The sequence below is a fragment of the Anguilla anguilla genome, chromosome 4 (assembly GCF_013347855.1).
Source record: "Anguilla anguilla isolate fAngAng1 chromosome 4, fAngAng1.pri, whole genome shotgun sequence".
NCBI lineage: Eukaryota > Metazoa > Chordata > Actinopteri > Anguilliformes > Anguillidae > Anguilla > Anguilla anguilla.
Window position 1 is genome coordinate 50,618,061 of NC_049204.1, and position 17,631 is coordinate 50,635,691.

The window sequence follows — 17,631 nt, forward strand, 5'->3', positions numbered from 1 at the left end:
TTCCCTCACGATACATAGCTCGCACAGAAATACCTGAGCATTCCTGACATTTCTGTTCAAACAGAGCGTGTTTTTCCCCAAACCGGGAACTTGGAAAATAAAAAAACTTAAAAGTGCTTGCCTCTAGCCAAATGAATCATCTTGTGTTTTTGCCAACTAATCTCCAACAGGATGATGCTCTCACAGGCTGCCAAACAGAAACAGACCTGTTTTTCATGACTTATGAAAATGTTCCCCAGGTTATATTTACAGAATAAGAATGCTATAGTCAGTGCAATGTAAGGATTTCTCATTGTTAGGTAAATATACATGATACAACCTGTCTATACATCACCTAGACAGTTTTTTACATGATCATCTAGATTTTTGTTTATTTTTGTTTATTTACAATAGCCCCAGTCAATTTACCTTAGGTAAGGGTTACCTAACCCTGCTTCCTGTTTTGTCACTATCCATCAACGACTTAAAAAATTTAATGGAACATTTACCATCCTTTGTGCCCTTCTTCCAACACCTATGGATGTAACGTGAAAAACAAGAGGTCAATGTATCGTATCTTTGTTATTTTTTTAATACAATATTCAGTTTTAATTTTTGGTCCAGTTGACAGCCCTATTAGGCATACCGCAGTTATTATTCATGTATTTTATGCTCTTGAGAGGTGGTTACGTCAGTGCTAAAGTGAAGAAGGCCCTTTTCAATAGAGGACAGTCCAATTAATTTTCCCAGTTCTCATTACACCTCATTTGAGTGGACATATTTCACCTCGGCCGGCGACACAATTCATCACACCGCTCGGGGTGAAAATATGGAAGGGGCTAAATATGGGGCCCATTTGTTACTTCTGGTCCTGGGATCTTGGAAAGATCTCCCCCCTCCCACCCGGGCCTGATTGACATTTTGATTGAGGACAAAAGACAGAGCTGCCTGGACGCTAATAGGAAGCCTATAGCAGCCTTGTGAGTCAGGGCCCTTTATTAACAAGGAGCAGGGTGGCAGGACAATTCATTGGCCACAAGTCACAACAAGGAGCGGCCAATGTGTGGCCTGACAAATCAAATTCCAGAACCTGCCATTTTTTACGATTAATGCAGACTTGTTCGCTCCCCTGAACAAGCCTGCCTGGGGGGAATCGCTTGCGGTTGGGATTGTGTTTTTCGCAGTAACAGCCTTTTTAAAAGGGCCACATGGTCTTTCCGTAGCCTTAATATGTTGACGTGGCCTTAGACACACGTGGCTGTATTGAACACCTGTAATTTCTCCATCCTGTCAGTGCAAGTTAGTTGATAATAAAGTGGACCTCTTAGTACATTTGTATTACTTCGATGTTCATATTAGGGCCTTGTAACCCATTGTTATTAATCGCGTGAGTGGTGTAATCTCTTCATGGGACATTTCCAATAAATAAAAATGACATAAAAATATTTGAGAGACAAATGAGGAGGGATTTCAGAATGTGAATATGAAGAAAAGGCTATGAAGCTCAGCCAGTATATGCCATTATTAATATGAAAATGCTTTACCAGTGGAATGCCGACCTTCTCTATTGACTGGAAGCCTTGTCCCTGTTTCGTACACTTTAATAACAGTAGGAGGATAACATTTATATCACCAGCAATTCAGAGTATGCTGTGTTCCTGTTTTTCTGGGATTTATTCCAGCTGCTCTCATAAAAGACAAAAAGGAAGGTGCAGCCAGTGCCAGCGAAAATAAAACTCAATATGTCATTCAGATCAACAAAGCATTTCACAAGACTGCATTTCGGAGACTGTGGAATTCTCTTTCATGGCATCGGCGTGAGTGTTTGTGTGAGCAGGTCACAAAAATGGCCGTGGTTACCTCCACCTCAGATTTTAAAATTCTTAACTGTCATCTTTATTTTAATGAGTTCTTAATTCCCTGATGGCGAATGGAAGCTGTTTCTGTTCTGAAATGGATTCAGTTTTGTAGCATTCCGTGAATGCGACAGAGCATTTGTGAGCCTTACTCCTGATCGAACCAGCAGGCTGTAGTGTGTCACTAAAGTACCCCCCTTAATCAGGATATTAAAAAACCTTCTAGATGTGACACATAAAATACATGAATCTACTCGGTATTGTACACTTATTTTCTCTGAAACCCCTGAATCTTATAAGGATAAGGGGGTAATTGGTATTCTCCGGAGGTGGAAAGTACAGAGGTCAGAAAGTAAAAGCCCTGCCATGTGTTTCTTCCACCCATGAACTCAGCCAGCTGATTTCACTAATTAGTTCTACTGCCTGGCTGAAGAATTGTGCTAATTAGCAAATCTTGGTGACTAGAACAAAAGTAGGGACCACTTTAACTTTCTTACCTGGGATTTTCCACACCTGGTATTGTCAGCATTTTGTCATTATTTTTGGTCCAAGGGTATTACATATTCTGATACGATAGGATGTGAATCTGTTTATGATCAGCTTCCTGACTGCGGCTGTGTTCTGAAATGAGCTGAAAGGATGTCTCGTAGCCGGACTGAGTCAGAGTTGGCGCCATAATGATCTCCCTGCTGACGCGCCGAGCTTTCCGTGCTACTCTCCCTCATTCCTGCTGATGCGCAAGGTTTGAGAAATGTTTAGAGGGCCAGTTATTGCTTTGTTTATTTTAGAATGCGTGCAGGCTGATGGAGGTAAAGCTGACGCGGTTCCTCAAACGTCCTGTATATTTTGACGTATGGCAGGACATAAATGGGAAAATTGCGGGTTCGCTCGTCTCTTTCTCTGTCCTCCAGTGCCTGTTCAGCATCTGTTTTGGCCTAGAGCTATAGAACCTTTAAATCAGGCGTTTGCTGAAGCTTCACAAATCAAGGTATTGGGTGGCACTGATCGAATGCAACCAATCACAAAAAAGGAATGTGTGTGCGGTATGGACTCCCTCTCTCCCTGGAGGATGAGTTTCATTGGAAAGCTGTTTTATAGGAGTGTTTCCTTGACAAGGCTGTATTTCAAGTAGATTTTTTTACCAGAGGAACTCTACACTGTTGCGGGCAGTCTTCTCAACTTTTGAGATGTGAAATCAACACACGGAAACCTTGGACTAGCTTCAGGCTGACCCTGCTGTGGCTATTTCTCTGCATCTTCACGGTGCAATACAGAAATGAGCTGATCGCAATCATTTTTATCGTGCTTAAATCGCACCGGCTTTTTCCGAGTCCAGCTTCGAGAACGCACTGAAAACAATTAGTGAGTCCTTGCGGGTGGTCGTCGAAATGGATCAGCCTTGAGCAGGACAGTTCAATCAGCCATTAAAGGGCCAGGGGATCAATACAGCTTTGTAACTTGTTATCACAGAAAGGTCAGGCGGTACCCTCGGTGTCCTTCTATTAGAGCGTTAGCAATTTACACACTAAACACCCATGATGGGAGTGTGTGAGGCACATGAATCACCTTTGCTGAAATCACACTGAGGGGGCAGTGGCCTAACATCTTTCTCACATCCTGACTTCCCAGGGCTTGGTCACCTGCTGTATATTAATGTAGAACAGGCCTGTCAACAAGCTACGCGCTATTTGCACATCCATAGTTCTGATGAATGTTTTATATTATTTTTCACCCCCAGCTAATCTTAACAATTCAAATGTGAGTTTAAGTATTTGATAGGGCAGTGGTATGAGTTCACATAGTGTTTGAAAATTTTCAGTTTCATTGATTGTGTATGGAATATAACAAAATGTCAACAAACTGGGCCATTTCTATCATGCTGAAGGCAGTGGTGGCAACACTATAAATAGATTTCCTCCATGAAATGTGTAAAAAAAATAAAGAGCCTTGCTCAAAATAATTTCTTTAGAAGATTTATACTTTCATATTTGTGCGTAGGCTTAATATGTGTAATATTTTAATCCATGTGGTGCAACAGATGGCTCTCCCAAATACGCTTTGATTGAAGAATGCCACAGACATTAAATTTCCCTCGCAGTTTTATGTGACAGACCCTTGATGATCCTGTCTGTATGTTTCTGTGATGAGCTCAGCGGGGTATATAAAAAAGGATCACGACGGTCAGCTCTTTTGAGGAGATACCTGCAATCAGGCTATCCAGGGCTGGAAGACAATCATGTGACTGAAAATCAAATGAAATTGCCCATCTTTAATGTATGTTCAGCAGTACATCAATGCCACAAGCTTTTAGGCTGATTATCAGTGGAGAGTGCAGATTGTTGTAAGAGTTCAGTTGGGATCATGCATGCATGCATGCAAGACGGGGGAATTGTACTTTGCAATTATAAATATTTCTTTGAATAAAAGAAAGCACTGGAAGTATTTTACTGTGCTCAGCATGTTCCTTTAACTAGGCCTGGAGCAATTAACTCTGATGCATTGGATAAAATCTTAACCATAACCATGAAAAACGATTTTTGCGACAGTACTAGGAAAACCAAAGTTCAGCTTACATCGTGTTTTCCGGGAAGAGGTAGGCTTCTGGTGATACTTTTCCAAACTGAATTACTGCCACTGAATATGTCTGCCAAGAGAGCAGTAAAGAATTGGTGGTGGTGGTGTCATTTGTTCTGCTCCACCTATCAGTCTCTCACCTCCCCCCCCCCACCCCACCCCCCCCCCCCAGCCAGGCGAGCAGTGCAGCACGTCTCCGTGAGGCTCTAGTGTCCTGGTCTTTAACTCATCTGGATAAGTTGTTTACTGTCCACCCTGAGGGCGGGTGACGGGACCGCTCTGTCACGGAGAGACCTTGTCTGGACTTTGCCATGAAAGATGGGGAGCGTGCGCCGCGTGCCCCCCCCGTTGACGAGGTGCCCTTTGGGCTCGGAGATGAAATGTTAATGAAATCGCGATCTCGGACGTGTTCTCCCAAAGTTTCGAGGAGGGGTATGCGTGGCCGACGGCGCTGTTGGCCGGGGGAGTGACGGGGGACCTGACGGATTCTGACGCGGGGCGAGACAGAGGGCTCTTCCGTGTCAGAGACTGATGTACATTGCGGTTCTTGAGACGTGGCAGGTTGACAAACGATCGAGCTGGCGCATGCGTTTCGGCGCCACGGAGAGCATTTCCACTGAACAAACAAGGGGTCGGGGAAAAGATTGATTGCCCCGGAGTTGCGGAGATGGCTGCAATTAGCATTCGTGTTCACTGTGAGGAATCATGCAAGGAGAAGACGGGCCGCCGTGGAATTCCGATTGCCTTCAGGTGTCACGTTGGCTTCCTGATTGATTAGTAATGGCTGGCGTCGTAAGGTGGGCTGGTCTGGCCTTGCGTGGTGACCCTGCTTTCCGCTCTCTTTTAGCTGCACCCTCAGCGTGACCCTGGAGCAGGCCATCCTCCTGGCGAGGAGCCACGGCCTGCCCCCCCGCTGCATCATGCAGGCCACCGACGTCATGAGGAAGCAGGTACAGTACGGTCCTCTCTTTCCCCCCAAATCCAGGGCAGCACCTGCTCCGCCTTGTCCCGAAATTCCACACACTCACGCGCACTGCACCTCATGCCAGACACCCTACAAACCTTTACACTCACCAACACCAACATTATCTCAATTCCCCCCACACCCTCCTACCGTCTCCGTGACACCTCTCCTTTTCTGTCAACACCTCTCATCTATTCCCCGGCACTTCTTATTGAATTGTTCTTCCCACCAACATTCTTTCACCCCTCCAATATCTCTTGCTTACCTCCAATACCCTCTCACATTCATTTATTCTCCTTTACCACAAACCTACCCTCTAAACAACCTAACATACAACCATATGTTTTTTTTAACAGGATGCTGAGAGCTGTTTATTTTAGTTTAATACTACTTGAACTGTCCCATGGCCAGTTTCTTTTCTGCAAGAGAAAAGCACTTCTGAAATATGCCCTTTGTGTTCTCTGTAGAATTGATTTATTTTCCAAGAAAACTTTCTTTTTATCCACAAACAAATGATTTCACTTGAACACTTAAGGACATTCACATTCTCTTTCAGCTTGCTTGCCGGAATAGACTGGCTGTTTGGTCGTCTAAAACCATCTGTTTACAGAAACATATAGTTGAAAAATATGCGTAACACGTACAATCTTCTCTTTTGATGTTTGATGATGCTTACTGTGCTGGTGGGGCCATTCCATTTGCTTTTTCTTCAAGGATGTTTGGGAGCTTCCATGCTCCCTCTCTGACAATATTAATCCCCTTGAGCCACTCCTCTCTGATTACGCAATTTAGAACGGGGTTTATTAAACCAGCCTTTTCAGCCCCCTGGCAGTGGTTGGCCATTATTTTCTCGTGTAATACTTTCCCGGTAAATTGAACAGCATCCTGTGCTGTGGGAACATGAAAGTGGCGGAGCCCCGTCTCTTTTATTTTCATAAAGTATTGAAAAGCCCTTTCAGACTTCTTCAGTATGTCTGAAGGACAAGAGATACATACAGAGGCTGTCGGTTTGCGCGGTATCTCTTAGGAAGAGAGCCGGAGGTATGACGCCACACTTGACCTTAAGAGGAAGCTGCTCAGGCTGAAGACAGGATATTCTCGGTGCCGTAGAGTCACTTGAGTATCTCGCGAGTCACTGAAATGGGACGGAAAACTGCCATTTGCATGGTTTTTGTTTGTTGGAGACACAGCTTGCACAGAAAAGCCCATTAATAAAATGACTTAAATTGTTGTTCTCAGTTAGACTGTGTTGGTAGAAGAACAATGCTAGGTTTTTGTAACTGTGCCTCTTTCTCTGTTCAGTGTGCTTGAAACATGATTATCAACGTACTGTGTTCCTTTATTGGAAAAAATAGTCTGGCATTAATACCATATAACATTGGATTTCTTCTGTTTGTCTGTTACTTTTATATTAGTTTTTATATTTTCCTCTATTTCTGTGCTTCCATTTGACTGGAAGAAAAATGTGTGCCAGAAAAGCCGGAGAGTTCTCAATTTTATTTTCATCCGCTGAATTAATTATGTTCCGAGAACAGCGATTAAATATGCATTAGCAAACGGAATAAGTAGAGTCAGTTCCTCTCACCTACTTCAGCCCAGAGAAACTTGGTTGAGTTCCGTACTGGAGGAGGTTATTATGGAAGAACTCTGAATAAAATTCAAACAGATTATGGAGTTATAATCTGTTTACTCCTCTAAACATCACCCCTGCATATCACTGGGACTGAAGTGGTAGGAGAGTCATATTATCCATTTAGTAAAGCTTTATGGGCTGACTTTATTAAACCTCCTATCAATGGGCTTCCGCATAAGTGCCCAGCGCATTCTCTGAATATATTTTGCAGTAAATTAAATTGGAAAAACAGCATCGGTTCCAAACACAGCTGCGTGGGAGAAGGCGTAAAAAAGATAAGGCATTTGGCTCAGTGGACTGCCAGGAGAAATCTTTCCTGAATTCTGCGGTTCTTATAGTCTGGGCTCAGGTGACTCTTCATGAATATGGATATGACTGGATCGGGCTCGGCTCAGCTCGGCTGCTCGTTTATTAATACCGCAAATGTTTAGTATCTCAGGAAACAATCAGAGGACCTGTCCATCATCGCTGAAGACTGGCATTAGGTGGTGATTGTGTCTGCGCTGGTGCCGGTGCGTTTGGGTGCGCTTTTTTTAATATTCAGTGCTCTCGCCTTTACGTTCACAAATACTTTTCCAGTAATGCAGAATAGATGAGATGCTGGAGAGTCTATTAGCTCAGCTGTCTCACTCCAGTGCTTTCAAAGAGCCCACTTGAATCTCTTCAGCACAGGCGTGACATGCAGTGCCTGATTGTGCCCAGTAGGGGCTCCGTTCAGTGTCCGGGCTAGAGGGAAGGGAGGTACTAATTGAAGGTGATTCCTGATGCGTTTGTTATTTTTAAGAGCCTGCTCATGGTGTGTTAGCACATGTAAAAAGTATGCATTCCTTGCATGAACACTCTGTTGTGATTGTGTAAAACTGTTTGCCAGCTCCTACTTCCTGCATATCTAGTCTCATAGTGAAGAGTTGGAATGGGTAGCACGTTCATTACCTGTTTGGGCGGGTCTCGGGCACCAGATAACTGTCCTAAAGTCTGCGTTATTTGAGGAAACTCAGGGGCAGTATTGCTCTCAGATGGATAGGCCTGATACTAATCCCATAATTACTGATGCTATCCCGCTGAAAGGATGGCCAGAGAGACAGTCTGTAGTGCAGTCTGTCACAGCCGACATGCCTAATGCCTTCGCTGGTCAGTCTCTGTCCTCGAGTATGGGGAACTGGATGGCCTCTCTGTGTACTTACGTGTTTGTGTGTGTGTAGTGAGTGACTGAGTGAGTGTGAGAGAGAGAGAGAGAGAGAGAGCGTGTGTGTGAGTGTGTGTGTGTGCATGTGTGAGTGCATGTGTAGATGTGACAAGACAGGTGACAAAATGACCTCTCATTATCTAATGTTCTTAAGATGTGTGTGTGTGTGTGTGTGTGTGTGTGTGTGTGCATGCATGTGTATACATGTGTATTTGTGTATATGCCTGTGTGTAAGGTGCACATGGTGCATACCCATGTGTGTACATGTGCATGTGTGTACACCTGTATGCAGTGTGTGCATGTGTATGATTCATCACCCTTTCCAAAGGCCTTGGAGACACTCTGATGGACAGGCGTCATTTGGAAAAAAAACTATATCTGGGCTGACTACTGCAGTGAAATTTATTATGAGTATTTGTCATATTTTTGTCCTCCAGTTAAGGTCTCCTTAACCATAGATTTCTTAGTTTTACTTCATGCATTTATTCAGTTTTACTTAAAGCATTTCCAACCAGGATTAAAGTACTGGCTGGCACAGATCGCACCTGGGCTGTACTACCACTTGTGTTGCCAGGCAATAAATATAAAATTGCTGTGCTGCTATGCTTTTCCCGTAGCTTAGCAGCGCTGCAGTCAGCCTCACAGCTGCAGATTTCAGCTGTGCCTGCACAACGCAGGACGGCTCGGTGCTGAGGCAGCCCTGCGTGTCAGCGGAGCCGCGTCCCCCTCGTCCCCTCCGCGCACGGAAAACAGCCGGCGGGGCTCTGAACCCGCGCGCCCGAGCCGCCGCCGCCGGCGCTAATTATTTACGGCCTTTGCTGTTTTCGAAAACATACGAGATTCATGCCTGCGTCCGCCGCCGCCGTTCCCGTCGTCTGTCCTCGCCTTGACGGAAGACGGTCGCGCTCTCGGAGAGAGAAAACCGACCGCTGGAAAGCGCGGTCCGAAATGATTCATTGCGCTGGGAGTGATGCGGAGTTGAGCCCGGGGCTCGTCGCTGAGATCCGGTAAACGCGTAAATCGCGTGCGTTCCTCGCGTCAGCGTTTATGTCGATGAACAAATCCATTTAACACCCTGCGACAAGGCCGGTGTCCACCGGATGGCGGAGAGGACATCCGCCGCTGATTAATCGGCGCCAGAGCTGCTCTTGCCCTGTCGCAGGTAACCCGGAGCTCCTGAAACCCTGCAGGCAGCACCCTGTCTCGGCTAGTTTCTGAAAGGGACGTGGCGGCGGAGCGGGAATTGGCCTGACTCGTTCGAAACCCGGCCGGACTCTGATAATTACGCGTAGGCCTCGGGGTGCGTGTTTGAGTGGCGACGTGGCCGCTAAACAACCCGCGACAGGCCGTCCATAGAAAAAACGCTGACAGGTCCTGAATTTTATACAGCTCCGCGGGCACTGCGATCAGGCGAGTCAGCGGACAGTGTGCAGGGGAAGGAATGTTTATGGCATAACAAAACAAAGGGTCTTAGCGTCTGAACACGTTGCTTATTTTACTGCCCCACTTTGAAGTTTCATGGACATACACTTACGTGTGCACTTAGTTAAGATGTATATTAATTCATAACCCACTGTTAAGTGCTTTTTTAAAACATGTTCAGTCTTTATGTTTTCTTGCAAGAACACCAAGCTGGCAAAAGACAAGAATCCAGGCTTTCCGCATTTATTGTACCCTGAATGAAAAGCAGTTATTCCTGATATTCTTATTCGTTGAAGGTCTGTTTTGTCTGATTTGTTTCGTGTTGTTCTCTCTGATTTTTAAGGAAAGAGAGAAGAACTATATCCTTTATGCATCTCATTGAATGATACATCCCATTGTTCCAGTCTTTTTTGACAAATCATTCCTACAAGCCAGGCCACCCCATCCTGGTGTTCTTGCTTAGACATGTAACAAAGGTAGGAATAATCCCCATAGATATGACCAAGGCACAGTTTTGTAAGTCACATGTAAGTCTCAAGTCTTTACTTTTAAGTCCAAGTCAAATCCCAAGTAGTACGCCAAGTTTCAAATAAGCCTTGAGTTAGCAGTGCTCCGGTCAAGTCAAGTCACAAGTTCCCAGTTTCAGCTGTTATTGTGTCACAATGGTATCATCACAGTGCAATACAAGAGCTTGTCTTGTGCGAGATGAAGCCCACATTCATGCATGTGCTAAAAGACACTAAAATGCATCTTAGTACCAAGTACTGAATGCCTCTGGTGGATGAATGATTGCTTCTCCAGTTTTTCATTAACCATCATCTGCATACATTTTCAGGGGTTTTTGGGCTCTTTGCAATCAACTTCCGCATATTTTATGTGAATCCCTGGCAAGTTGGGGGGGGGAGTTCAACACCCCCCACCCTCCTGTGTCTCTGATTTTCCTGTCGTGAGCCATTTATCTTCAGACATAAGTCAAGTCTGAAGTGTTTTTTTTTTGTTTTTTTTTACAAGTCTCAAGCCGTCAAATTAACTTGATTGTGTGACTTGAGTCCACAACTCTTGAGTCCACAACTCTGTATTACCTTTTCAGAAGTCTGACATCCTTGGAAGGAACAAGGAATAAGTATGTTCTCTGGTGTTTCTTCTAACAGGGAGCAAGAGTTCAAAACTCAGCAAAGAACCTGGGGGTGAGGGACCGCACCCCATCCTCTGTCCCAAGGTAATCACAATGACACCCTCCCTCTATTGAGACCTTTTTGGAGCCCGCAAGAGATGAGCCAACGTTCTGCATTAAAAAAAGCTATTATCACCCGTCCATCCTTCTGCTTTTCTAGATTCTTATATCATGTTGTGTGTGAAATAGTAAATGACTTCTGGAAGTTTCTGGCTCCTCTGTGCGGTGAGCGATCTGGGGGGGGGGCTCCATGAAATCCCGCAGTGGCTGAAGGAGAAAGAGAAGGAGGAGAGGTGAATTATACAGAGAAATCACCGTCTCAGCTCCCAGGGTCTGCAGACTTTCTGCAAGCCAGAGCCGGGCTCTGCCGCTCCAGCTAATGTAAAAGCCTGATCCGGGCCAGATTAAAAGCTTGCCCGCTGTAATGATTCGGCACGAGATACTGCACGTCACAAGCACTGGAGTTTGAAATATAGGATTCCCCATGACAGGCGGCCCGCTTTCAACCTTTTAGCGAAATTGACAAATACAATTAAGCGGAGGATCATTAATTGAGATCCTGCAGCAAGATGAGGGGCTGTTCCATGCCCGGCGCAGTGTTTTCAAGCGAGCGACTGGCTTTGAAAATCAGCTGCAGGAGGTAGATGCTCAGGGATTTGTATTCACAGGAGTCCGTTATGAGGCTGCTGTTACCGATCATTTTGACAGCCTTTTCCTGTAGGAGGACCAAGCAGAGGTTCAGTGTGTAAATGAAGACTTCCCCGAGACACCATACAAAAAAAGATGTTGAAAAACATTTAAGGATTAAGGATATTAACAGCTGGGACTCTGAGTGTGAGAATGCTGGCTGAAGATATAATAGTGTTAGGAATGTAGTGTAATACAGTGTTTGGAATGTGACATTATTCTAACCATCAATGATTCTTTGTGAAAACTTTATCTAAGGCACTCTCTCAAGCTTGATAAGATTGCTCCTTCATAAAATACACCATGTACCCTTAAAATAATTGAACATATCTCGTGAGATCTTCTTCTTCATTTACTCCTATTGCATTTTACCATAACGTGCTTTAATTTTCTCTTGCCCTGCTGTCTGTGGTCTGGAGAGCTAAGCTGTGACTGTGTGTTCCTTTGCCAGGTTATACAAGTTGTGCCAGCCCCCACCCCCGGATGGCGATTCGTGAAGACGGACTTCCAGGACCGAACCGGAACGGCTCCGATCCAGTTCTGATCCCGTTTAAAATAAACAGACAAACTACAACAAAAAAAAACTGTCACAGCTCCTGGTGAAAAAGGCCTGGAAAAGGCATCTCTCAGTAGCCTATCCGCAGGCTCCTACTCGCTGGCTAATCCGTGACTCCTGCTAAATGGGTTTCCTCGTCGTGTAAATAGTACATTTCAATGTAACTTCTCCTATTGTATTTTAAAGCATGATAAAGCATATGTGTTTTTTTTTCTAGTAACAGCCTGCTACATTACATCTCATTTTGATTTTAATGAGTAGAAAATGAAAACCCTCAGCCATGTCCCTAAGACCATTTCTCACTATGGTTCTGAAAATGAGATGTTCTCTTTCTCCCTGCAGTTCCATTAACCAGTATACTGTAAATAACTGTTTTGGTCTGAAAATTGCATTTTTATTGGTTATTGCCGTTGATACAATGTTAAGAAATTGCTACTTCTAAAGCTGACGAGTCACTAAACTGTTTCAAAAACAGTTTAATATGCTTTCTGTTACATGAACAGGATGTTGGTTCGTAGAATGATCAGGTATTAATGGAGCCCCCTGTTGGTCAGTTGAAACATGTTCACCTTCCTACAAGTCTTTGAATTGGCATTATGTTCATTGTACTCAAACCATTTATCCTCAGGTTTTTACTTTGTTGAACAGTAAGATTTGAATTGATATTTCAGTTGATAAGTAAGATAATAACCACAATAAAGCATATTAACATGTGGATGACACAGAAGCACAAAACTGAAGATTACATTCAGACGTGTGTAGTTTACATTAGAATACTAGACCACATCATGTTATAAGTGCTGTTTTTTGATCGGTTTCATGTACTTCTGACAAAGTATTACAGTAGGACAGATGGCCTCAAGGCTGTGTGGTTCACTTACAGCCATGTTCAATACCTATGTGAGAGGAACATGTTCTGGAGGTTGTGTTTTATGACTTAAAGGTCTACAACAGTATACCTTTTTACTTCACCCTAAGTAAGTCTATGAAATTTGTATATCTCATACTCAGGACCAAAAGGGCTGTTGTTCTATTTAAAAGCTTCAAGTTGCTAAACAGTTGTGTCAGTTGCATTGTAGGTTTTGTCATCACTATGCAAATAGAAAAAAGAAAATATTAAACATTGATACAGTAACATGTTATATGTCTCCATGAATCTCTAGTTATGTACTGTAAACAGCAATAATATTCAGTAAGTACGTTTTAATGTTGTATAATGAATAATGAATATGTCTTTGATGTAGCAGCTTCTAATGTGTGTTAAACTGCCAACACTTTAATACAGCGAAGTGTAAAGAAGTGACTGTAAAAACCTGTTAGCAGTCGTTGAGTGAAAATTACAGTAATTTATTTTATTTTATAAAACTGACCTTTCATAGAGTATGCAACATCCACAGTATACATTATATTTCATGTTAAACCAGTGTTTGTTTTTCAATATTGCTTTTTTAATATACGTCATACCATAGTTATTAATTTCAATTAAACACATATAAAAATGTATATTGTGACTTCTGTCCATTTTGTGTAATTAAAGTAACCTGTACCTTCTGTCAAGTAAGTAATAGTGTGAAGGACAACTGCATTTGAAGTTGACGTATTATTCTGGGAAAATCCTGATCAGTTTGGTGCATCATATTTGGAGAAATAGGAATATTGTTCAGTCTGAATGCATGTCCCAGTTTAGTTTGAGTTTCTGCTTTGCCAGCCTTATTTTGGAGATGGTCTATGTTTAAGTGATGCTGTAGGAGCAGTATCTCACTTGTGATGTCACCCCAGAGCACTTTGGCAGCCATTTTGTAACAGAATTGTGCATTTAGGTACAGTAGTTTACACTCCTGGTTCTACAAAACCAGTACTGTGAATTTTTTTGCCAATGTCTTTCCACCAGCTGGCACCTGGAGAACACCAGTATAAAATTAATTATATGGCATAGATTTCTCTCTGATCAATCGCTCTGATGCAGGAATTGAAAGTTGAAAAAAGACAAGTCGACACGTATCTGCATTTAAATACTACTTTTTAAATAAAGCCCCTCACCTCACTCACTTGTGTACACTTATTCTGTGAGGGCTTGCAATACTGTCTCAGCATGTCTGTCTGGTGCTTTTTTCTCCCGTAGCTGATCATGTGCTTTTGGCTGTACTTAAGTTCTCCCTCCTGTCTCCTGGCCCCTCTCTCTTCTCTCCTGCTGAACATTTCACTGTTTGATCATCTGATACCAGAACAGTGTAAACACTCAAAAGCTATGTTTTAGCTGGTGATTCAGCTGGAAAACCAGTTACAGTAAATCTTACTGTTTAAGCCAAGATGTCCTTTGTTCTCTGCTTAACCCCAGTAGGTCCTGGGCCTTAAAAGTGTATATGATACTATACATGGCTGAATGGTGTGTTGCAAGGGTGGACTATTGTAGATTTGCCTAAATGAGGTAGAAAGACCCAAGTCCTGCCATGTTTCTTCCACCCATGAGATCAGATAGCTGATTTCAATAATCTACCTCCTGGCTGAATAATTATGTTAATTGGCATATTCATGTGATTGGTGGAAAAATACTGAGGGAGGACTACTTTCTGAACCTGTATTTTCCACCTCTGTCAATCAGTGAAGTCAGCGAGTGATAATGTGGGGTTTCTGAATGCTATTCAGCCTTTTTACTTTACACTGAATTTAGGAGTTAATTGAATCTTTTGGGTTACTCAGGTAGGCCTAATTCTGCCAACTGTGTTCTGTGTATAATCCTTGTTTTAATGTATATGAGATTTATTTTGCCCTGTGTTCTGCTCAGACGGACATTGACACTGTTGTCAAAATGCTTACTTTACGTTCAGGCTTAATACGTTTGGTAGACAGATAGCTTGATATGATGTGATCGGCATGTATGCTCCGGATTGTTAGGACAAAGAAATTTAGCCCTTTGAAGAGTAGGTTTTTTTGGAATGTTTTTTCCCCCAAAAAATTCGAAATCAGTGTTCTAGAACTCGTTGATTTCAATTACCCGTAGTGATTGCTTCATCAGCATTAGAATGTTCTGCTAGGAACATTCAAATCACGTAGCCTATTTCTGATTTTGCACCTTAAAGGGATATTTGTGTTTCCGCATCTATGGTCATATATACGGTAAAACTTTTGTTTTACAGCAGCACAACGTAGGCTATTATTGGGTAGTAACGAAGAGGATAAATCTTACATTGCGTCTTCCTCTCCTAATCAGCACATTGCAACCATTTGTTTCGTGGAATGGTAAATTGACGGATGGACGTCGACCAGGTGCGCGCTGCATTAGACTACAGAGGCAAGAGCTGATCCCAGCAGATTTCACCTCCCAAAAGAACCATACGGATGGGAGCTTTGTTTGTCTCAGAAAAGAAAAGGCTGGCAGCGTCAGATTGTGATTTACTGTGAAACACGCACACACACACACACACACACAATTTCTCCATGTTAACCCGCACGACTCATTATTTTCAATGTCGTTCACACCGTGCCATCAAGCATTTGAGAGAGCCAATGAACAGACTTACTACTCGAAAATATTATTCTAAATACCCTGGTGATTGGCTACATTTATGATCTGTTGTGTCGCGTGGTTGTATCGGCACTATGCATCATTTTGTAATTGACAGAGCCGGCATCGACTTTTACCCATTGACGAAACTCTGGGTACATTGGGCAAACTTCAGGTCCAAAGTAGTTAGTTCTGACGTCTGCAGGTTTCCAACACAAGACAGCCTATGCTCATTTTCTGTTTTTGTTGACTTAAAAAAACAAATGAACTAGCCTTTTCGTGAATATTATACTGACTACAAATCAACAAATGATAGGCTGTTATATGTCCAGTCAACTTTTCTTCATCTGTGGTATGTGAACAAAGGTGTCAACAAATGTGGAATCTCGATAGCAACAGCACAACATAGCCTAGGCACATACTATTGAAGTGAGTCACCACCTATAAAGAGACTTTAATAGAGTGCAAGTAAACAATGAAGGAGCCTTTGCTTTCTGTAGATGACATGAGCCAATAAGCTGGAGATCTCTTCTCACACTTAAATAACCATCTTTACCATTGGCTTCGTGAGCGAAGCCGTCGCTAGGGAGCCGCTTCGTTAAAGCAATAGGGAAGAGCTGGTTTTTCGTAGTAACCAACATAAGAGCTGCTCTCACTGTGCACTTCTTGATACAATGTGTTCTTCGATTAAACAAACTTGCAACTCATGACACCACGGCATTTCAGAGTAGATTGTCGACTTCACGGTTGCAGAAGCCTGACTATTGAGGACTTTCTGTTTACGTTCAAGCACATGCTTGAAACTATACTGCTGTTTTTATGTGCTCATATTAAATGTAATAAAAATATAGATTTTCTCCATGGCGTCTCACCAGCAGTCAAGAATTCAGTCATACCTGGAGAAAAATAAAATCGGACCTCTGTTTGAGGTAAGTGTTCTTATAGGCTTCAATTCTTCCTGCAAATAAAACCAAAATGCTACCTTACTTTGATTCGGTTAAATTGCTTTTCATAGAAAATGCAGAATATCCTGTACTATCTCTACAATTCTTCTGTTTTAAATTGTCTTTATACAATCGTAAAACACAAAATATAACATCGGTGTGGTTTAAAGGCAGGGGTGTTGGCATCGTCGTTACTAAAACGACTATATTAGTATGGAAATTATTGACTTAGGCTATGTTTCATACTGGAGCTCTCGTTTTAATTTTCCTGCGTCCACTAAACATGAAAGTAAACAGTGCACTGTGCCTGGTTGTAGCTACTAGAGCAAGTATTTCTGCGGACGGGTTTGTTCTGCAATACGCCGCGCCGGATCACTTCAGTACTGTACGGAAGATATTGGGTAGGAGAAGCGCGGTCCTTGTATTTATTAAGTGCACACTGCACGGATGAGGACGTTGCATTTTTTTGGACCTTTTGTGAAATCCAATGTTTATTCACCGTTTGTGTCAGCTTAATATTTCTGGTAAAGTGTAATTGAAACCGGAATACGTAACGACACTTTGGGGCACAAGAAGTCCCATGTCTTTCGACTCTTACTCGGGCCGCCTGAAGCATTGCTGCAGTGAGTCCGATCTTAAATGTGCATGGATGATGAATTGATTAATACATGGGTAAAACCTGGTAGTCTACAAACCTCGTATGATTAGCATCACTTCCAAGACCTAACTGTGCTTAAAATAGGCTACGTTGATCTATAACGCATTGTGTAAGCGATGCAAAAATAAAATAAAAAATAATAAACTCTCGTCCGACTTTTAGTTAGACGTGGCTTGATTAGCCTGTTTCCTTTTATTTAGCCATCGCGATTACATGCTATATTTTACAGACGGCCAATACATCCAAATGTAGGCTGCTGTTAACCTTACAGGAACTAACACTAAGTAGGTTTCTTGCATGGGGAAAGCAGATTTGTTTTCAAAAAGCTTACAAATCACGTAGTTCCTTAAAATATGCAATCAAAAAGAGGACGAAATTGCGTCTGTATTAGTTAGGCTATATTAGGCTATTTCATATAGTTTTTCCTTTCTCAAGGATAGCGCACGATTTTAAATACAGCCATTTCTAAATCATGGGGGGAGGTATACTTGAA

The 17,631-nt window shown here is 42.8% G+C and overlaps 2 protein-coding genes and 1 long non-coding RNA gene across 12 annotated transcripts in view; 2 read left to right on the top strand and 1 right to left on the bottom strand.

Moving 5' to 3' along the window:
- The window catches only part of prex2 (phosphatidylinositol-3,4,5-trisphosphate-dependent Rac exchange factor 2), a 107,171-nt gene extending 93,637 nt beyond the window's left edge, over window positions 1-13,534 (top strand). For all 3 annotated transcript variants that reach the window (XM_035413894.1, XM_035413893.1, XM_035413895.1), the window contains 3 exons: window positions 5,257-5,359; window positions 10,766-10,833; window positions 11,927-13,534. In XM_035413894.1, the coding sequence (XP_035269785.1) occupies window positions 5,257-5,359; window positions 10,766-10,833; window positions 11,927-11,972 (217 nt within the window). In that variant the 3' untranslated portion in view covers window positions 11,973-13,534. The remainder of the gene's footprint in view (window positions 1-5,256; window positions 5,360-10,765; window positions 10,834-11,926) is intronic.
- Window positions 10,621-15,960, bottom strand: LOC118225463. The gene is made up of 2 exons (XR_004764831.1): window positions 15,674-15,960; window positions 10,621-11,055 (listed from the first exon to the last, which is right to left on the bottom strand). It is a non-coding gene; the product is annotated as an uncharacterized LOC118225463 (long non-coding RNA).
- The window catches only part of c4h8orf34 (chromosome 4 C8orf34 homolog), an 83,683-nt gene continuing 80,525 nt past the window's right edge, over window positions 14,474-17,631 (top strand). For 3 of the 8 annotated variants that reach the window (XM_035413899.1, XM_035413898.1, XM_035413900.1), the window contains exon 1: window positions 16,129-16,465. In XM_035413899.1, coding sequence (XP_035269790.1) covers window positions 16,397-16,465 — 69 coding nt within the window. In that variant the 5' untranslated portion in view covers window positions 16,129-16,396. Of the gene's footprint in view, window positions 14,732-16,128; window positions 16,466-16,885; window positions 17,104-17,631 lie in introns of those variants that run through there. The other 5 variants (XM_035413901.1, XM_035413904.1, XM_035413897.1 and 2 more) reach the window with 4 other exon arrangements.